Source organism: Trichomycterus rosablanca, chromosome 9, assembly GCF_030014385.1.
Source record: "Trichomycterus rosablanca isolate fTriRos1 chromosome 9, fTriRos1.hap1, whole genome shotgun sequence".
Lineage (NCBI taxonomy): Eukaryota > Metazoa > Chordata > Actinopteri > Siluriformes > Trichomycteridae > Trichomycterus > Trichomycterus rosablanca.
Window position 1 is genome coordinate 36,005,855 of NC_085996.1, and position 22,770 is coordinate 36,028,624.

The 22,770-nt window shown below is 39.1% G+C and overlaps 2 protein-coding genes across 2 annotated transcripts; both read left to right on the plus strand.

Annotated features, from left to right (window-relative positions):
- Positions 1 to 10,764: 10,764 nt before the first annotated feature.
- Positions 10,765 to 12,107, plus strand: LOC134320743 (trypsin-2). Its single transcript, XM_063002330.1, has 6 exons — positions 10,765 to 10,861; positions 10,962 to 11,112; positions 11,195 to 11,445; positions 11,538 to 11,674; positions 11,780 to 11,881; positions 11,976 to 12,107. Exons 1-6 carry the CDS (start codon positions 10,822 to 10,824, stop codon positions 12,021 to 12,023), a joined length of 729 nt encoding a protein of 242 aa, XP_062858400.1. The 5' UTR covers positions 10,765 to 10,821; the 3' UTR covers positions 12,024 to 12,107.
- A 4,747-nt stretch (positions 12,108 to 16,854) lies between these two features.
- LOC134320744 (trypsin-2-like) lies at positions 16,855 to 18,101 on the plus strand. The gene is made up of 6 exons (XM_063002331.1): positions 16,855 to 16,895; positions 16,996 to 17,146; positions 17,229 to 17,479; positions 17,572 to 17,708; positions 17,808 to 17,909; positions 18,024 to 18,101. The coding sequence occupies exons 1-6, from the start codon at positions 16,859 to 16,861 to the stop codon at positions 18,069 to 18,071; spliced, it is 726 nt and encodes a 241-aa protein (XP_062858401.1). The 5' UTR covers positions 16,855 to 16,858; the 3' UTR covers positions 18,072 to 18,101.
- Positions 18,102 to 22,770: the final 4,669 nt, after the last annotated feature.

Sequence of the window (22,770 nt, forward strand, 5' to 3'; positions counted from 1 at the left end):
TTTTGAGGAGCACATCTGTGGCTAAACGGGAGACGATGTTTTGTTTTATTTCATAACACTAATGGATTAATCGTTGAGGATGTGAGAGATCTCCAAGCCAGGACAAGACAGGTTTTCTTTATCTCAGGTGAGTGATTTATCATTTATAAAGCAATTGTTATTGTGTTTAAACAGTGTTTTTAGATGTGGCAGTAGTAGATGATTTTTTTAAATGCTAAAAGTTTAAATAGATCAGTGTGTTTTAATTTCTGAATGGCTGTTGCAGATGAGTTGTAGATCAGTGGCACATGTTAATAATGTCATCAAGATGCACCTTGTTATGGCAGTTGCCGAGTGAGCTGGTAATAAACGGCGCTCTGTTGGAACGTATCTTCGTGTTATTTGCTTTACACACAAACAATAGCCTTATTTACATTAAGTGTTATTTACATTAAGCAACAGTATCTGATCGGATTACACTCTTTTTTTCCAGTTATTTGGGCCAATATCGGACCGATGCAGAGTATCGAATCGTTGCCAGCCCTAGTTGTGAGTGAATACAGTTTGAGCAATTCAGGGGTCCAACAGTGGAAACTTGGTGGCAACAGTGCTGGAACTGGCAACCTTCTGATTACTAGTCCAGTAATCAGAACGCTGAGTCATCAGTGCCACAAATATATACATTACATTTTACTTTCAGGGCATTTAGCAAACACTTTTCTCTAAAGCAACTTAAAGTTGTGACTGATACAATGCAGCAATTGAGGGTTAAGGGCCTCGCTCAGGGCTGGGATGGAACTGGCAACCTTGTGATTACTGGCCCAGTACCATAAACACTGAGCTACCAATGCCCAGTTCAAACCCTTGATTTCTTCTCTTGTCTACACTTACTATGTTTGTTTGTTAATTGAGATTTCAACTTTCTTTTACACTTTGGTTACATTCATGACAGGAACGGTAGTTACTCATTACACAAGATTCCTAAGTTTACAAGTTTATATCGAACACAGTCTTGGACAATTTTGTATCTCCAATTCACCTCACTTGCACGTCTTTGGACTGTGGGAGGAAACCGGAGCACCCGGAGGAAACCCACACGGGGAGAACATGCAAACTCCACATAGAAAGGACCCAGACCGCCCCACCTGGGGATCAAACCCAGGACCTTCTTGCTGTGGGGCGACAGTGCTACCCACTTAGACACCGTGCCATCCGTCTACACTTACTAAGCATGAAGTAGTAAAACTCGCTAGCGCACCAGTGCTCTACTATGGCCCGGCCGGGTTCCTACATGGACATGATGGCTATCTACTGGGGACAGCATGCTGAAGGGATTCCTCATTGCTGCTGCAATTATGACCTCTGCTGGCTGGTCGATAGCACCTGCAGAGAGACGGGGGATAAATGGGATCAGTGTGTAACCTTGTACACAATATTGATCCCCGTGTACACCCACCTTGTGCAGGTGAAAACAAGCGGTTGGCGGTGCGTGTTAGATACTGCTCTCATTGGTCAGGGTTAGGGGTCTGAAGATACATCCAGGTTATTGGATACGACTAGTTGGGAGAAACAGGGAAAATGCATAAACATATAAAACAAACACAACTGCTGCATGTTTTGGAAGAAATAGTAATAGCCCAGCACTGCACACAAAGCAGGGATTAAGATTGTACACCCAGACACAAATGAAACGTGACTATAAACAGGTGATTAGACCGGGGAATGCTGGCAAAACATGAATTTGGCAGACAGTAGTTCATAAAAACTGCATTTGTTTATAGAGCATTATCTGAAAAGCTAATAATAAACATGTTCAGAATGATCTAAGGAGAGGTAGTTATTATGCTATTCTTTGATACTACACTTTGTACATTTTGGCAATGCAGAATTTAATCCTACATCAGAAGAATTTTTGCTTAAACATCAAATGCATTTCCACAGCTCCACCTCATTCCATTTAATCCTGTTTAGACTTCGGCGTTACACAGAACAGCATTGGGTCAATGTGAAGTCCAGGGCTGATAAATATGAGTCCTATTTCTCACTGTCCGGTTTGGACATTTTAAGCATCCGGTGCTATTTTAAGCATTAACTTATCATTTGGTTTGTTAGTTTATAGAAGTGTTTATTTTAGCTATTTTAATAAGTTTGTTTAAAGTTTTATATTTAGGTTTGAATAAGCTTTGGGTGGCACGGTAGCTCGGTGGGTAGCACTGTCGCCTCACAGCAAGAAGATCCTGGGTTCAATTCCCAGGTGGAGCGGTCCGGGTCCTTTCTGTGTGGAGTTTACATGTTCTCTCCGTGTCTGTGTGGGTTTACTCCAGGAGCTCCAGTTTCCCACCACAGCCCAAAAACATGTAAGTGAGGTGAATTGGAGATACAAAATTGTCCATGACTGTGTTTGACATTAAACTTGAACTGATGAATCTTTTGAGTCTATTCTGCTAACCCACCACCACTATCAGCTGGCTGGGCGTCTACACAGACATGATCGGCTATGTTTGAATGGGATGACCAAAGCCCTGCAATAGATCTGGGGACAGCACTTTGTCTGGGGTATTGCTGTCTTGCACCTAGTGTTTCCTGGCAGAACTGGACCCACTAGGATAAAGCAGCTGATGAAAATGCAATGAAAAAAAATATTCACAGCGATAAAACACGCTAGCACACCAGAGCTGACATTTCGAACTCGTTGGTTCGAATCTCAGCTCTGCCATCCAGCTGGGCTGGACGGCTACATGAACAACGATTGGCTTGATTTTTATACTGATGCAATTACGACCTCTGCTGGCTGACTGATAGTGCCTACCCAGAGTCGAGAAAAAGTGTGTTGATTAGCTGATCTGCATATGAACTGGACTCGTGCAGGTGAAAAGATGCAGTTGGCTACTTCACACGTGTCGGAGGGGGCGTGTGACAGTCTCGCTCTTCTCAATCAGCAGTGGAGATCAGCATCAGTAGAGAGGAAGCATAATGCAATTAAGTAATTGGGTCTGACTAGATTGGGAGAAAAATTGGGAAAAATGCAATATAAATATATTTAAAATAATAACTAAATAAGTTCAATTGTTAAGGTTCTAGTGACAGATTCTGTATAATTTTATTGTATTCAATTATATTCTAAATGCACACACACACACATTCACACCTAGGGCAATTTTTGTATCTCAAAATAACCTGACTACATTTCTTTGGACTGTGGGAGGAAACCCACATGAACACAAGGAGAACATGCAAACTCCACATAGAAAAGACCCAGACTGCTCCACCTGGTAATCGAACCCAGGACCTTCTTGCTGTAAGGCATCAGTGCTACCCATGGGGCCACCCCAGGTTGGACATTGTTTTAACATTTTATTCTAGCTGGATGTATATGAATACATGTGAAAATGATGCCAGAGCCTTGGTGAATTATTTTTTTTAAAAGTCATGTTTTGGTTGTTTATGTGACTTCATAATACATCTAGAAAAAATTAATACAAACATATAGGGCTTTGGAAATTAAGGAGTTGCTCTAAAGTTATGCCTATTTATTGTGTCAATACATTAATTTAGGATCTATTAATTAATAAGTTAATAAGTTTGGTGGTGCTTAGAGAATACAGTCAGCTGAGCAGTTTGCACTTTTTATATCAAGCTTAATGCCAGTTCAGTGTTATGGAAGAGTTTCTCAGTGGGTATCTGAACGTCTCCGTAATCCAGACGCCAGTGTGGCTCTCCCCCACGCCGCCTTCAGATACAGTACGCTCTTCAAAATAGCACACCACACCACCCACAACTACAGTTAGAAAGGGACTTACCACTGGCAGATGTTCGCCAGCATGGGTTTTGGTTAGGGCAGGATACAGGAGTGGCGCAGGATGCCCTGAACACGTTCCCAACTGTGCACGCACGGTTAATACAGGCCCTTCTACATATACTGAGAGTAAAGACCAGAATACGCTAAAATAAATATAAAACACTCTCAAACTCCAGGTTTATTAATGGGACAAATATAAGCATGGGTTAGGTGCCAGTATAAGTTTGGATAGCCTGGTTAAATTCCATTTTTTCCATCATCTTTAGTAAAGGAACTTTTATTGCACAAGTGCTTTTAATTTGCTGAATTTAAGCCAAGTGTGACGTGTAATGTGGCATGTGAAAGTTATGACACATTAGATAGTTTTATTTCACCATAAAGCACATCAAATAAATAGAAACTAAATCATTCATTTATTTATTCATTCGTCTGTTTTACCACCGCTTTATCCTATTCAGGGTCACAGTGGGCACAATGTACTGGGTGAAATTCAGGAACCACCCTAGACAGGTCGCCAGTCCATCACAGGGCGCGCACACACACACACACACACACACACACACACAACTGCTCCACCTGAGAATCAAACCAGGGCCTTCTTGCTGTGAGGCAACAGTGCTACCCACCTTGCCACCCTACAATTAATCAAAATTCTTATTACTTTTTGGTTATATAGGCCTCAAATCTGTCATTGCAGGAAAGAAATTGCTATTCTGACCCTGTCCTCTATATCAGAAAGTGCTTTACCCTGGTCAGGGTAGCAGTAAGTCTAGAGCCTGTCCCAGAGTTACATGGTGCAAGACAGGAATACACTCTGAACATGACACTAGTCTATCAAAAGGCATCACGCACTGACCTATAAACTCCTGGAAGAAATGTAGATAAAGTGGCCAGTCCACCTGATGAACTTTTTGAAGCATGTTGGAGAAACTGGATTTAATCAAGTCAACAGCAAACGAGTAAATATACACCGATCAGCCATAACATTAAAACCACCTCCTTGTTTCTACACTCACTGTCCATTTTATCAGCTCCACTTACCATATAGAAGCACTTTGTTAGCCCCCTTTCATGCTGTTCTTCAATGGTCAGGACCCCCACAGGACCACCACAGAGCAGGTATTATTTAGGTGGTGGATCATTCTCAGCACTGCAGTGACACTGACGTGGTGGTGGTGGTGTGTGTTGTGCTGGTATGAGTGAATCAGACACAGCAGCGCTGCTGGAGTTTTTAAATACCGTGTCCACTCACTGTCCACTCTATTAGACACTCCTAGCTAGTTGGTCCACCTTGTAGATGTAAAGTCAGAGATGATCGCTCATCTATTGCTGCTGTTTGAGTTGGTAAACTTAATTAAAATGGTGTGTTTGTGCAAATATAGTCAATGAAGCTTTCAATCGATTGATCTTACCTATGAAAACACATAAGCCATAGCAAATAAAGAGGTAGAGAGACGTGTATTGGAAGACAAACATACTATGGCAGTAGTAATTTAGCAGATAAGGTACTAGACTAGTGATCAGAAGGTTGCCGGTTCAGTCCCCACCACTGCTTCTACTTTAAATTTTAAAATAAAAATGTACCCATCAGTTTTATTGTTTATACACACATATTCTACCATTTGCATGTCGACAACATATGTATATCAAAAAATCCTATATAATAGCCTTTTCTAATAACATTTAGATACAAGACATGCTTTAAGTAAATATAACAAAATATAGGATTTAACTTGAAGCTGAGGAGCACTGACCAGCTGATCAATTAAAAGCATAGTGGAATTAAACACTTGTTCTACATTGCACATAAGAATGTACAGTATGAACAGTATTTCAAATGCAAATAACTTTTACACTGAGGCATTAACAAGACTAAAGTGCCCAGACGGAGGTTATAAATTGCTCAAACAAGCCCTCTACAGGTCTCTGAAGATTTAACAGCAGGTAATAATCTAGTCTTTGTTACTGCATTCATCGAACTGAAAAGAATGATTCGGTCTACACACATACATTTACAACAAAACAGCTTGTGGAGTAACAATCTGCAGTTGTTTTGAGGGGTTTTATGTGTAAAACAGTAAATACTGAGTAAAAGCAGTGTTCTCCTGCTAGTAAAGTCTAGTAGAACTTTTTACAAGGAGTTCACATTGTAAGAAGCATTTTGTGACTGGGCAGGATGGTTCAGTGGTAAAAAGCTGAAAGTGAGAGACTGGGAAGTCAAGTTTACGAGTGTTCTCAGGTCAGTCTGTTGAAAATGCTGTATAGCATTCCACATAATTAAAAAGCTAAAAGGAGTCTAAAGAATGGCTGTACCATACATGCAAGATAGGAAGTGTATTTCCCTAAATTTTTAGAACTGGTGGTGAAGCTGGGATGGGGCAGAGTGTAGAGACATACACAGATCATCCATAACATTAAAACCACTGTGTTTCTACGCTCACCGTCAATATTATCAGCTCCACCTACCATATAGAAGCACTTTGTAGGTCTACAATTACTGACTGTAGTCCATCTGTTTCTCTACATGCTTTGTTAGCCTCCTTTCATGCTGTTCTTCAATGAGGACTCTCCCAAGACCACTACAGAGCAGGTATTATTTAGGTGGTGGATCATTCTCAGCACTGCAGTGACACTGACATGGTGGTGGTGTGTTAGTGTGTGTTGTGCTGGTATGAGTGGATCAGACACAGCAGCGCTGCTGGAGATTTTAAATACTGTGTCCACTCACTGTCCACTCTATTAGACACTCCTACCTAGTTGGTCCACCTTGTAGATGTAAAGTCAGAGACGATCGCTCATCTATTGCTGCTGTTTGAGTTGGTCATCTTCTAGACCTTCATCAGTGGTCACAAGACGCTGCCCACGGGGCGCTGTGGGATGGAGATTTTTGGTTGGTGGACTATTCTCAGTCCAGCGGCGACAGTGAGGTGTTTAGAAAACTCCAGCAGCATTGCTGTGTCTGATCCACTCATACCAGCACAACACACACTAACACACCACCACCATGTCAGTGTCACTGCAGTGCTGAGAATGATCCACCACTTAAATAATACCTGCTCTGTGGTGGTCCTGACCATTGAAGAACAACATAAAAGGGGGTTAACAAAGCATGCAGAGAAACAGATGGACTACAGTCAGTAATTGTAGAACTACAAAGTGCTTCTATATGGTAAGTGGAACTGTTATTAATAAAAGTCCATTAATAAAAGTAACCAGCAGATGGCAGTAATGCTACAGTATTTGGGAATGTATTACCTATAGCTGGTCTCCCTTTGTAGCGATAAAAACATGTTAGCGCAATATAAACATAAAATAATCGAGTATTATTAAATGTGAATGTTTTAAATTTAAATGTAATAAATACTACAAGTAACCAAAAAGAACCGAGATGATTTCGGTTTCCACCAAGCTGCCCTATTAGAACTTTATAGTCCTTTATGTCCCTCAGCTGCTTAGCTTAGTTGTGCTAAATATGTGCACATAATTGTAAACATAATGCCAATTTAATAAGAAATAATACATTAAGAATTATAAACTCCATTTAGGTCCAAAATGTGTTTTCTGACCTAACAGCCAGAGAGTATTTTGTCATGCAACACTAATCACCTATAACATTAAAACCACCTCCTTGTTTCTACACTCACTGTCCATTTTATCAGCTCCACTTACCATATAGAAGCACTTTGTACTTTGTTCTACAATTACTGACTGTAGTCCATCTGTTTCTCTACATACTTTTTTAGCCTGCTTTCACCCTGTTCTTCAATGGTCAGGACCCCCACAGGACCACCACAGAGCAGGTATTATTTGGGTGGTGGATCATTTTCAGCACTGCAGTGACACTGACATGGTGGTGGTGTGTTAGTGTGTGTTGTGCTGGTATGAGTGATTAGACACAGCAGCGCTGATGTAATTTTTAAACACCTCATTGTCACTGCTGGATGAGAATAGTCCACCAACCAAAAATATCCAGCCAACAGCGCCCCGTGGCAGCGTCTTGTGACCACTGATGAAGGTCTAGAAGATGACCAACTCAAACAGCAGCAATAGCATCTACAAGGTGGACCAACTAGGTAGGAGTGTCTAATAGAGTGGACAGTGAGTGGACACGGTATTTAAAAACTCCAGCACTCCAATCCACTCATACCAGCACAACACACACTAACACACCACCACCATATCAGTGTCACTGCAGTACTGAGAATGACCCACCACCCAAATAATACCTGCCCTGTGGGGGTCCTGACCATTGAAGAACAGCATAAAAGGGGGCTAACAAAGCATGCAGAGAAACAGATGGGCTACAGTCAGTAATTGTAGAACTACAAAGTGCTTCTATATGGTAAGTGGAGCTGATAAAATGGACAGTGAGTGTAGAAACAAGGAGGTGGTTTTAATGTTATGGCTTATCAGTGTATATGTGCAGTTTTGGAATGGAATGCCCAAGCTAATGGTCAAGTGTATACCAAATTTTAGCAATTCAGCACACATACATATAAAAAGTTGGGACAAAGGCATGTTTTTCATATCATATTTTCTTAATAATTATGCTTTTGTGTTGTTTGGTAGCTGGGAATACAACACAATGCTCAAAATAAAGCTGATCAATCACTGTCTGATTCTTCTCTTCATGGTGCACTCTATATCTTTAACACAAGACAGATCTGGACTGCGAACAGGTCAGTCAAGTACATGTGCTTAGCGTCTTTAAAACCACACTGTTGTATCATGTGCTAAATAAAACCTGGCATTGTCTTGCTCAAATAACCTGTAACAGGGCGGGTAGCACCACTAAAGCGGCGAGTGTAGCCCCGTACCGAGACACAGTTTGCTTAACCAAGGTAGAACAACACTGTGGCTAAAGAGCCACAAACAAAGTAAAATATGGTCATAATAAAAACGCACAGCATTGGTATAGACAGTGGCTCGCCCAGAAGAGAAAAAGGAGCTTTCGCCTCATAGTGCAAATAAGCCTATGCTGTCCTCAGCAACTGTCAGAAAGCTCAGGTGGCCACGTGCTCGCCCCACAAGGGGACCAGCGATATGCCCCCCAATGAGTCAGCTAGTGACAAATTCAAAATTTGTTTTATATTTACAAGAAACATTTAAAGTGCTATTGTTGTATTTTTGTCATTAAATAAAAATTTGAGGCAATTATTGTCTTTATTGCATTTTACAAAATGTCACAACTTTTTCAGAAATGGCATTTGTACCCACCAATCCATGAATCTTTTCATAATATTATGAACTGTAGATCATGAAAGACCTAAATAATTTGCAATCTTGTGCTAAAAAACTTTGCCTTGAACTGACCGACAATTCTCTCATGAAGTTTGACCCATCCTTGCAAAGACTAAGTCTTTGGTGGACTCTCCTTTTAGACTCAATCTTGATGACCTTGCGTGTTATTAGTTAAACTACTAATTGTGGAACCTTCCAGAACAGTGCCGCTTGTATAACCTTGTGAGTTTGCTGCAACCATTCAAAGCGTGAGGATATGCATGAAACCGTCAGCTGTTGAAAACGGACTGATTTCCAGGTGGAAAACTCACTCAAGGTTACAGAGATTACAGTCTGTCTGAGATAAAATATGAAACTACACTATATGGACATGTTTTGGGACATCAACACGTAACAGCTACAGATACTTTTCATAGGCATTGTAACTTTAGTGTGTTTGAACATTTTGCCCATTCATCACAATAACATTTGAGAGTTCTGACACTGATGTTGGACACAAAGCTTGTAATCTTTATTCTAGTGCACCTCAAAGATGTTTGATGGGGGAGATGTTTGGGCCAGTCAAGTTCTTCTACACCAAACTCACCCAGCCATGCCTTTAAGAGGGCACAGTCATGCTGGAACGGACAAACTGTTTCCACAAAGTTGAAAGTATACAGTTGTCTCAAATGTCTTGGTATTCTGAAAAATAGTTTTTTCTCTTCAGTGGAACTAAGGGACCTAGTACAAACTTGAAAACCAACTACACAGATATCCGTCCTCCACCAAACTTTACAGTGGCACAATGCAGTCAGGCAGGAAAACTTCTACTGTACTAGCCTTCACCAAACCAAGACTTATCCATCAGCCTGCCAGATAAAGAAATGTGATTCATTACTCCGCAGAACACGTTACCGCTGCTTTTTATGTCCATATAGTGTAGGTTAGGCCTGTAGTACACCATGCAGTTTTGCTTCAACATACAAAAATGAGTTTAAATTCTAAAACATCAAATATGCCAAAAATGTGATGGATACATTTGTATTCATGCAATTTTAATGAAAGACCAATTAAATAATGTCTTATTCATTTATCTTCAGTCATCGTTTTTTTTTTCAATAAAAATTGCAAGTGACACCCAAAAAGTTGATAGGCAAAAACACAGAAATACACCCTGGACACTCCATCACAGGGCATATTCACTTACCCTCTCACACCTAGATGTTTTTGGAAGGTGAAAGAAGTACCTGAAGAAAACCCACCTGAACATAGGAAGAATATTAATACCAGAACCAGGAAAATAGAAATAAATAAACCCTAAAATTGATTTTTAATAGTGATTTAAAATGAAAATTTACAATAGAAACATAGGTCCCCAATCAAAACTTAAGGTTACAACAGTTTGATTATAAATTTCCGTCAGAAATTATAATAAAAATTATTTTAAAAATTATAAAGCTATTACTTAAATCTGAATAATTGAAAAAGTAGTCTCTACAAGGAGTCTAGTCCTTTTTAAAAAGCCATAAATTTTATGTTGTTGTGAACTGTATTTTTTTCTTATTGTATTTTGAATACAAACAATGAAGTCGAATACAATTCTGAACATTTTACATTAAATTATTTTTAAAAAAGCTGAACACCTGAATATTGATTCTCAGTTATTGTTGGCAGAAAACCAGGACATAATTCATTAACAGAGTCACTTATCTGACTTCAGATTATCTTTTGGTACCAACGTCTGGTTGGTCCACACATGGCTGCTGGTTGGTATAAATAGCAATGAGAAGTTGGTTCCTCATCAGACTTGATCAACAGCCATCATGAGGTCTCTGGTCTTGCTTTTGCTTGTGGGAGCTTGTTGTAAGTATGAGCTTCTTTAACACTCAACAAAACTCTATAACTGAACAGGTAACCATACCAAACTTATTCTAACATGCTAAAACCTTTGTGTTGTGTGCAGTTGCTCTGGAAGATGACAAGATTGTTGGAGGGTATGAGTGCACACCCTACTCCCAGCCCTGGCAGGTGTCTCTGAACGCCGGCTATCACTTCTGTGGTGGTTCCCTGATCAACAAGGACTGGGTTGTGTCTGCTGCTCACTGCTACAAATCGTAAGTCATTCAACTAGTAGTTATGAAAATAAACTGAACATCTAGAACCTCAGAATAAACGCTGTTTCCTTCTCATTCTAAGTCGTGTGGAGGTTCGTTTGGGCGAGCACCACATCCAGATTACCGAGGGTACTGAGCAGTTCATCTCCTCCTCCAAAGTCATCCGCCACCCCAACTACGACTCCTGGAACATTGACAATGACATCATGCTGATCAAGCTGAGCACACCCGCCACCTTGAACAGTTACGTGCAGCCTGTGGCTTTGCCCAAGAGCTGCCCACCAGCTGGAACCAAGTGTCTCGTCTCTGGATGGGGAAACACCATGAGCTCCAGTGAGTGTTCACTAAACAGATCTGAGTTCTCGGTTTGTCTGTTATTTCATCTGTTTTCTCATTTATGAACCGTTTGTATCATCTGTTTGTAGCTGCTGATAAAAACAAGCTGCAGTGTCTGGAGGTCCCAGTTATCTCAGTGCAGGACTGTAATAACTCTTACCCTGGTATGATCACTAATGCCATGTTCTGCGCTGGATACCTGGAGGGTGGCAAGGACTCCTGCCAGGTAAATTGTGATACTGCAGCTTTAAAACAGTTACTTTGAATTAAATTTGAAGTAAGAACCACTGCTTGTAAATGAAAGCAATAAAAAACCCTCTTTTGACCTCAGGGTGACTCTGGTGGACCTGTGGTGTGCAATGGTGAGCTGCAGGGTGTTGTGTCCTGGGGTTATGGCTGTGCTGAGAAGAACCACCCTGGTGTCTATGCCAAGGTAAAATCAAGCTGCAATTATCAGTATAAAATTATTCTTTTATCCTCCTTAAAAATAATTAGTATCTAATTTTCTTTACTGATTCTGTCTCCAGGTCTGCATCTTCACCAGCTGGATTTCCCAGACAATGGCCAGCAACTAAATCTGCTGCAGTGTCATAATGCAACACTCTGAAATCTGACACACCAACTAAGATATTAAAATAAAATATGTTCAAAGACAACAAGTTATCTCGTTTCTCTTCATTTAGCTAAAGTATATGGTCAAATGTATGTGAAGATCCAACCATGAGCTTTTGAAAAATTAAAAAATGCTCTTCTTAAGGTACTAATCAAGCTATTTTACTTGAAATATTTGGATAATGCAATTATTGCTGGAGTATATGCCATTTTAGCACTGTTGTGTTCTTCTCACTGGCCTCCTGTAGCTGCACGCATTCAGTTTAAAACAATCATGCTCACCTACAATGCCAAAAATGGACCAGCCCCAAGCTACTTTCGTGGTCTAATTAAAGCCCGCTCTGTACAACGCAACCTCCAAACCACTAGTCTCACTCGACTTGATCCTCCACCCAGAACTCGAGGAAGACAAGCATCAAGGCTCTTCTCTGTACTTGTACCCAAGTGGTGGAATGAGCTTCCATTGTCTGTCCGAACATCTAAATCTCTCGCTGTCTTCAAAAGACGATTAAAAACCTTCATCACCCTCTTTACTAAGCACTTAAGCTGACGTAGTTACTAACAAATTTCAGTCAGGCTTTCGACCTCACCACAGCACTGAAACGGCTCTCATAAAAGTGTTAAATGATCTACGGCTGAATACTGACTCGGGTAAAATATCAGTTCTGGTTTTACTGGATCTTAGTGCTGCCTTTGACACTGTAGATCATAGAATATTGCTGGATAGGTTGGAAAACTGGGTTGGACTTTCCGGAACAGTCCTTAATTGGTTCAGGTCTTATTTAGAAGACCGGAGTTACTTCGTCACTATTGGCAGCTGTGAATCTGACAGGGTGGCTATGACATGTGGAATCCCCAGGGATCAGTTCTCGGACCTCTTCTGTTCAATCTTTATATGCTGCCATTAGGCCAAATGCTACAGGCTAACAACATTGATTATCATAGTTATGCAGATGACACACAGATATATCTGGCTCTCTCACCAGATGATTACAGCCCAATAGATTCACTGTGTCAGTGTCTGGAGGACATCAATAACTGGATGAGCCAGAATTTTTTACAGTTAAATAAGGACAAAACAGAGATTGTCGTGTTTGGCAGCAAAGAGAAGAGGATTAGTGTCAGTGAACACCTCAGTTCCCGGGCTCTAAAAACCAAAGACCAAGTCCGAAATCTTGGCGTTCTAATTGACTCAGATCTCACATTCACCAGTCATATTAAAACCATCACCAAAACAGCCTTCTACCATCTTAGAAATATAGCCAAAATCAAGGGTCTAGTGTGCCAACAAGACCTAGAGAAGCTGATCCATGCTTTTATCTCCAGTAGGGTGGACTATTGTAATGGTCTCTTAACTGGACTTCCCAAAAAGACCATTAAACAGTTACAGCTCATTCAGAACGCTGCTGCTAGAGTTTTAACTAAGACGAAGAGAACTGAGCACATCACTCCAGTTCTAAAATCTCTACACTGGCTTCCGGTTAATTACAGAATAGAATTTAAAGTGCTGCTACTGGTCTATAAATCACTGAATGGGTTCGGCCCAGAATACATCTCAGAAATGTTTAGAGAATTTAAACCCAGTAGATCTCTTAGATCCATGGACTCAGGTCAGCTAGTTGAGCCCAGAGTCCAAACTAAACACGGTGAAGCAGCATTTAGCTGTTGGGCTGCATATAACTGGAACAGACTGCCAGGAGATATTAGATGTTCCGCAAATGTAGAAATGTTTAAATCCAGGTTAAAAACTTTTCTTTTTCTTGTGCCTATGATTGAGCTCGAAATTTTTGCTATTACCCTATTTCTTTTCGTTTTTCATGCTCTTAATAATTCTTTTTATAGAGTAGTGTACATTCTAAATTGTAGTGTATATTTTACTATATTTTCTTATAGTTTTCATGTTTTAATTGCTTATCTCTCTTGTTTTAATTTCGTATTTCCCAAATTGTAGGGTATATTTTACAATATTTTCTTTGAATTTTTCACGTTCTTAATTTTTTATCTCTCTTGTTTGAATTTCATATTCTCTTAATTGTAACTAAATGTTTGCAAGAAGTCTTTCTGAGATTCTAGATCTCAGGAATGTTTTAATGCTTTTAATAAATTTTTTTTTTCCTTATGTAAAGCACTTTGAATTGCCACTGTGTATGAAAGGTGCTATACAAATAAACTTGCCTTGCCTTGCCTAATGCTCTTACCTATTTCTTAAAAAAAAAAAATGGTTCCAACAGAGTTTCAGCAGCTTTGTTCTCTTGGACTGTAGGTTTACTTAAACTAGAGTAAGGTAATGTTTACTATGGAAGCACTTCTGTAAGTCACTCTGGATAACAGCACCTGCTAAATGTCAAAATTGTAAATGTGATGGCTTAACGATTAAGGAATCTGCACTAGTGATCAAATGACAAATAGCTACATGTACATTTGTTCCTAGCAGAGGTAAAATTATGTTATGGACGTTAGTTTCTATATAAAACAAGAGTTTGTGTAAGATAAAAATTGTGAGTGAAGCAAATAGCCAGTAAGTGATTTAATAAAGTGGCATCATATTAATGGCTCATATTGTTTTTGTCATGTAAGCAGCTTGAGTTGTGCAGGTAATTATGATGAGTGATTCTTTTATCCTGTTATAATTGTTAGACATTTTCTATTAATCTACTAGATTGCAAAAAGTATGTGGTGTCCAAAACATGACCTTGTTGGATGTGTGTCTGTAAGAGTTCATGAAGTTCATGTCTGTTCAGTCACAATGTTGGACGAGAATTTCTGGCTTACAAATTATGTTTCAATTAATTTTAGCTGTGTTTAGTGAGGTCGGGGTCAGGGCTCTGTGCAGGCTACTGGAGTGTTTTTTCCTCACCAAACCATCAAACCATGTCTTTATTAAGCAATAGAACACGAGAGGGAGTGTGTTATCGCGAATAACATCACGGCTGTGATTTGGCCGTAGATCATCACAGCCGTGATGTTATTTGTGATAACACAAGACCTCAAGTGTTCTATTGCTTTTATACAACAGTTTTTACAAAATAAAGAAAGAAAATAAATCAAAGAAGCCCTGAATTTCATATGAAATATGCTTTAATATTGACAATACCTTCCGCCAAAAAGTAGTTCCATAACGAATATAAAGTTTAACACTACAAAGCAGACATCCCAAGTTGCAAAATTCATTTCAGGGAGGTAAGAACAAGAAGAAGAAGAAGGCAAGAACCTCCGAAGGGAAAAAAATAAATAAAAAACCTCTCGCACACACCAAAGGATATGGGTGATAACAGAACTTTTATGAGCTGCTAACTGGGCTATTAAGCTAACTGTTCGCGTTACAAACACATTAATGTTCCCTACATAGTGCACTAGATTGTGTATCAGATCACGGATTTATGTTTCCTACATAGTGCACTAGATAGTGAATTAGATAACTGATTTATGTTCCCTACACAGTGCACTAGATTGTATATCAGATAACACATTCATGTTCACTACATTGTGCACTAGATAGTGAATTAGATAACTGATTTATGTTCCCTACACAGTGCACTAGATTGTATATCAGACAACGGATTTAAAACGTGATCGAGAAAAAAGACTGTGTCGCCTGCGTGCGCGTTTATGTGCATGAAGCTTGTCGTTAATGGCAACGCGTCAGCGGAGTAATACAGTTATGGTGTGAAAAGACCGTGCTGTTATCACCAATATCAGCACGGTTAGAACGCTTCTCAACCAATCAGATTGTAAGGTCGGAACTAACTGTTGTATAATACACCTTACATTTTGCTCAGGGGCACAGTTATGCTGGAACAGCAAAGGGCCTTCCAAAAACTTTTGAGACAATGCTGGAACCATGACATTTATCATTGATTTTATTCACCTTTTAACAAAAAGTGTGACTGAAACAACGAACCTAATAATCAAAAGCGTTGTCCACATACTTTGGCTGTAAACTTTCTAGACAGGGCAGTGGTAGCTCTGTGGTTAAGGTACACAATTAATAATTAGATGGTTACCAGTTCAAACCCACCGCTGCCAGGTTGCTACTGTTGGGCACCTGAAGAAGGCCCTTAACCCTCAATTGCTTGAGTTTTATAAAGTGAAAATTGTAAGTTGCTTTGGACAAATGTGTCTCTGCTAAATGCTGTAAATATCAATGTAAAATAACATGCTGTCTGAAAAGAAAATTATGAGTAAATGCATGTAAATAAACTTTTTTTAATATGTATTTTACATATTAGGTAAATAATAATAGGATTTTAACTATGATTTCAATTTAACAAACTTAAAGCTTAAATAAAGTAATACAAGATGGTTTTATTTCTTTCCTAAATGTCTCATTTAATGTTCTTTCAGGTGTGTTTCCACAAAGTGGTGTGTTGTGTTAGATTAGTGGCAGATTTCATTACTGGTCACGTCTGGGAAAACCAGCAGGTGAAAATGAAAACCTGATGAAGATGTTTTCTAAATATTTAAAATTTAATTACATTTAAATGTGTAATTAAATTATATCTAATAATCATGGCAATCAACAGATTAGACTATTTAGTTATACAAACATTCATTCAAAAAATTTAATTCAAAAATTAAAAGTTACACGTGTCTATCAGCGTGTGAATTTTGCTTCTCAGGCAATTTTAAAAAATCATTATTCATTAACAGAGTCACTTATCCGACTTCAGATTATCATCTTTGGGTACCAACTGCTGGTTGGTCCACACACGGCTGCTGGTTGGTCCACACATGGCTGCTGGTTGGTATAAATAGCAATGAGAAGTTGGTTCCTCATCAGACTTGATCAACAGCCATCATGAGGTCTCTGGTCTTGCTTTTGCTTGTGGGAGCTTGTGAGTATGAGCTTCTTTAACACTCAACAAAACTCTATAACTGAACAGGTAACCATACCAAACTTATTCTAACATGCTAAAACCTTTGTGTTGTGTTCAGTTGCTCTGGAAGATGACAAGATTGTTGGAGGGTATGAGTGCACACCCTACTCCCAGCCCTGGCAGGTGTCTCTGAACGCCGGCTATCACTTCTGTGGTGGTTCCCTGATCAACAAGGACTGGGTTGTGTCTGCTGCTCACTGCTACAAATCGTAAGTCATTCAACTAGTAGTTATGAAAATAAACTGAACATCTAGAACCTCAGAATAAACGCTGTTTCCTTCTCATTCTAAGTCGTGTGGAGGTTCGTTTGGGCGAGCACCACATCCAGATTACCGAGGGTACTGAGCAGTTCATCTCCTCCTCCAAAGTCATCCGCCACCCCAACTACGACTCCTGGAACATTGACAATGACATCATGCTGATCAAGCTGAGCACACCCGCCACCTTGAACAGTTACGTGCAGCCTGTGGCTTTGCCCAAGAGCTGCCCACCAGCTGGAACCAAGTGTCTCGTCTCTGGATGGGGAAACACCATGAGCTCCAGTGAGTGTTCACTAAACAGATCTGAGTTCTCGGTTTGTCTGTTATTTCATCTGTTTTCTCATTTATGAACCGTTTGTATCATCTGTTTGTAGCTGCTGATAGCAACAAGCTGCAGTGTCTGGAGGTCCCAGTTATCTCTGTGCAGGACTGTAATAACTCTTACCCTGGTATGATCACTAATGCCATGTTCTGTGCTGGATACCTGGAAGGTGGCAAGGACTCCTGCCAGGTAAATGGTGATACTGCACCTTTAAAATGGTTTCTTTTAGACATTTTATTGCAATTTTGGATTACTAAGCAATAAAAATCTCTCTTTTTTTTACCTCAGGGTGACTCTGGTGGACCTGTGGTGTGCAATGGTGAGCTGCAGGGTGTTGTGTCCTGGGGTTATGGCTGTGCTGAGAAGAACCACCCTGGTGTCTATGCCAAGGTAAAATCAAGCTGCAATTATCAGTATAAAAATGATTCCGTTTTAAAATATAACTTTTGAATTAATTAATAACTAATCACATGTTTATTTGTTTTATTCTCATTCTGTCTCCAGGTCTGCATCTTTACCAGCTGGATTTCACAGACAATGGCCAGCAACTAAATCTGCTTCAGCACCTTAACACAACGCAATAACTTATTGTGAATTCTTGTACATCTGAAATAATAGTGAATAATAAATGAAAGAAAGAAATCTGCCTTGTGATTTTTTTATTCTTTATACTTTTCTTTAAGAAAAAAAAGTTTGGTTTGGTTAACAGCCTACATTGGTTTAAATTTGAAATAGTGTTGAAAAAATTATGAGCTTGTAAATAGCGCTAGCTGTCAGTGGGCTAGTACAGCATTGGATAAATTATACAAACAGCCAACCTTACTAGCAAGCTAGTTTACAGATCTGTTATCTCCTCTATACCAAGCAAAAGCGTAATTGATTCAATAGCACCTAATATAACTTGACATTTATCTGGGGGTTTATGGAAACTGGAAATATACTAAAACACTTTTTATTATGTGGTGAGTATATATTTATGATAAAAGAACATGAGGTTCAACTTCTGTCAACCAGGGACAGAAATCTCAAGGCTGGCCACACTTTCTGCTCTAACATGGAAATGGCAGGGTCAGAATTTGATGTCAGTGCTTGGGTGGCGCAGAGGTCCAACACACTAGAACACCACTGCAGAACATTTAGCAGAGCCGCTGACCTGGCCAGGTGTCCAATTAAACACGACTGGCAGTGCTTGTGAGAAGACAGGTTAGACGGGTATGTCTTTTCACTGCAGTATGCGATCTCCAGCACTGGTCTGGGCACATCTGCATTGGACACAAGTCAAAGAGGGTGTGTGGTTGGGGGTGTGCAAGCAGCAGCAGATTAACAATTGGGAATTGTAAAAGACTAGATTGGGAGATAAAAGAAAAACATCTAGGAGGAAAAAAAGAATTTGATGAAATCAGAAAGGCAAAGCAAGACCCCCTATGTCAGGCCCTGCAGGGAGGTTTAGCAGACTTGAGTGGTCTACCATTAGACTGTGCTGCATTGCTTGAAAAAACATAATCTGCAAGTCATTAGAAGGAAACATTACCTGCAACATCATTACAAAAGTAAACACATGAAGTATTCAAAACAACATTTAGACAATCTACAGACTGTTCATAAACAAATGCTACAGACTGCTGAAGTAAAAATTGAAGACTTTGATCACAATCATCAAAGGTATGTTTTGAAAAAGGTGTAGCATTTGAGGAAAAAACAGCTTGGCAACTTTATATAATTAAGGGGAATAAAATATACTTTAGGAAGCTGGCACAGAAAACACTGGATAAGTACATGTAACAGTGGTTTTCATCAAATATCAGCAACTTTTAAAAGCAAATGTAACACAGCCAGTTAAGAAATTTACACTGAAAAAAGGCTGGCTTCTACAATGTAGAAATGATCTTGCACAAGTCACAGAATCCACTATTAACAGCTTTAGAAAACACACTGAAGTTTTTGGAACGACCCTGACAGTGCTCTGACTGTGGTCCGACATCTGTAGTCTGTAGTCTGATTATATACATATGGTGAGTGCAGGGAATTTCAAGAATATCTCAAAACTAAAATATTTCTGCAAGCAAGAGTGACTAAAAATCCCCAAAGCAACAATAGAATAAAACAGTGTTTGCAAGCTGTAATAGATAATATGACACTCACCTGTTCCATCATGCAGTGGATAAAATCAACATGACTATCAATCACGGCACCACTGAAATGTACAACACACATTAGTTAAGTTAGCATCAATAACTTAATAACTTTCTATACAAATATTTAGTATTTAAGAAATAAATCATGAGTGCTTTAATAAATTATCCCTACCCTACCCTAAGACTGGATAAAAAAAAAAGATAGAAGAACATAATTAGTGTACAGTATTACTTTAGAAAAAGCACTTTGGGTTGATTTTGTTATTACTAAATGTCTAGTTTCAGCACACGCTCACAACCCCCATCATAAGGTTGTGTAATTGAAACAAGTGCCCTAGATTTGCCCATAAAAACATACCACTTTAAGTTTCTGTCAACTTGCCAGTGATTTTAGAAAAGTATTCCTTAAAAATGTTTTTAATAAAAAGGCTTAAAAAGGCAATTAGTTTTATGTTTAGTGGTCATGATGGTGGCTCAATGACTGAATTAATAATATGCACAGAACATGTTTTTTAAATATTTCAAGAATTTAACACATGCCAAAATAAGGCACAAGGACACATGTTCTTAAAAACCTTATTATTACATACTTTCAGAATAATTTGTTATTAATCAATTACACAGATCAACCCCCAATGCTTACTGTGTAAAATTACTGTGGTGCAAGTAGTTGGTGACCAGTCATTAACTGAATACTAGTTTTGTTGTGTTTGTTTCACATACATAACCACACACAATATCAATGTGTATGGGTTTTAAATCACTAATGCTAACAATATGTAAACCTCGTTATTTTACATTTACATTTACATTTTCAGCATTTAGCAGACGCTCTTATCCAGAGCGACTTACAGAAGTGCTTCTATCGTGAACATTTTATTTCTCAAGTTTAGGTAAACAACAATCGAAGAACATAAATCTGCTAAAACCTGTTAGAACCAAAGTGCCTTTTTTTTAATCGTTTTTTAAAGACAGCAAGAGACTCAGATTTTACTGTGTAGTTAATATTATAGTAATATTATTATTTAAAACCAGCTAAAACAATTGAGGTTTTGTGTTTATAACTACAGTACTTAAGCCTGACAGAAGACCATAAGGAAATGTTACTGCACAAAAAACTAGGAAGCCATTAACATTTATCTTTTTAGTATGAATTTTATTTTGGCAAAGAAATTACACACCACTCTCATAGTATTTCTGAGAAATATATACATTCATTTATATGAAATATTGAACCTTACTCTATCAAACTGTGCTGGCTACAAGATCAGCCTGTACAAAAAAGGCAGTTCATTTGGTTTGGATATAGACTATTGTTAAAAAGTAGGAACTAATAAAAGGTCTTAGCCCTTTTAAAGGCTCAATCAAGCACTGCGTTTCACTTACCGAAAAACTAAAGAAACCACATAGTTTTTTGCTGTTACAGATAGAATGTTTGTGTTTTCAGTCACTTTTTATAGGTTGAAACGCGATGCAACTTGAGCTTCAAATTGAAGTCGAGCGCATTAATATATAACTGTGATTTGGTTTGGTGCCGGTACTACTTGTTTCAGACATACATCCCTCTGACACAATCGAGAATTCAGCAGCACCGTAATACCGATCAACTTCATTAACTTTTAATACACATTAGATTAAAGTAGATACATCTTTGTAAATACTGGTGACCTTTTTAACACTTAAAACTGACCATTTTGGGAGATTAGTCACTTGTTTGAAAAGCTGCTAAAAACACCCCAATGGCGACATCTGCTGTCAAACCACGTAAATGCATCAGCAGATCAAGATGGTAAATGGGTGGTGATGCTTCCTCATCACTGCAATAACGCTGATGTGATAATAAAAATAATAATTATAATAATGATCTTTGTTTACCAGCAGGTCAAAACTGTATAAATACAACCGTTTAAAAAGAATAAAAAAGAAAAATCTAATAATAACAAATGCTTAATTAAAATTACATTAATTAATACATTTACATTTTCAGCATTTAGCAGACGTTTTTTTTTTTATCCAAAGCGACTTATAGTATACAGTCTAAGCAATTGAGGGTTAGAGGACTTGCTCAAGGGTCCAACAGTGGCAACCTGGCAGTGGTGGGGTTTGAACCAGTGACCGGCTTACTAGTCCCGTACCTTAAGTGCTAGGCTACAACTGCCCTATTAATCAGCAAGTCACTAACGCCCCAGGTTTTTAGCTAATCATTTTGTTTGGGAATATGTCTCTGTGTTGGGGGAAAACAGGACTTTGACATATTCCATTTCCTGTATTTGTGTTAAAATGGGGGGGGGGGGGGGGCACGGTGGGTAGCACTGTCGCCTCACAGCAAGAAGGTCCTGGGTTCGATTCCCAGACGGGGTGGTCCGGGTCCTTTCTGTGCAGAGTTTGCATGTTCTCCCCGTGTCTGTGTGGGTTTCCTCCGGGAGCTCCGGTTTCCTCCCAAAGTCCTCCCACACAGAATTGGCCTATAGGTGAATGGTGTGTATGTGTGTCTGCCTGCGATGGACTGGCGCCCCGTCCAGGGTGTTCCTGTGTGCCTTCCACCCATTGAAAACCTGGGATAGGCTCCAGCACCCCCCACGCGCAAACCTAGCTGGATAAGCGGTTAAGAAAGTGAGTGCGTAAATGTTATAATGGGGGATTTCTCCCTGATAATCAGAATTTCAGTTGTAAAAGGAGGTTTAACCCTATCCCAAAAGATCTTTGTGTGACCAATGGCATTAAAAGATAAAATAAGAGTGCTAAGTAAAATCATAAAAACGCTTAAAATATGGATCATCAGCTCCTTACGGAGGGAATTCCAGAGTTTTCTGCCATAGTGGCTAAATGCAGATTCCCCAATCTGAAGTAGTTCTTTGGGGACAACCAGCAAATTATTATTAGATTACCTAAGTGCTTTGGCTGGAACATATTACACATTTAATTTACTTAGCTATGCAGTGGTAGTGTGTGTTTTACTGGTTTGAGTTTATCTGGTGCAACAGTTTTGGGATTTTATAAACTCATTATTATATGAATAAATAATAATAAATACATTATTATATACATGTTTGTAAAATGTGATATCTAAAAGTTAATGGTTGGATGTCCACATAGATTTGACCATATACTTTAAA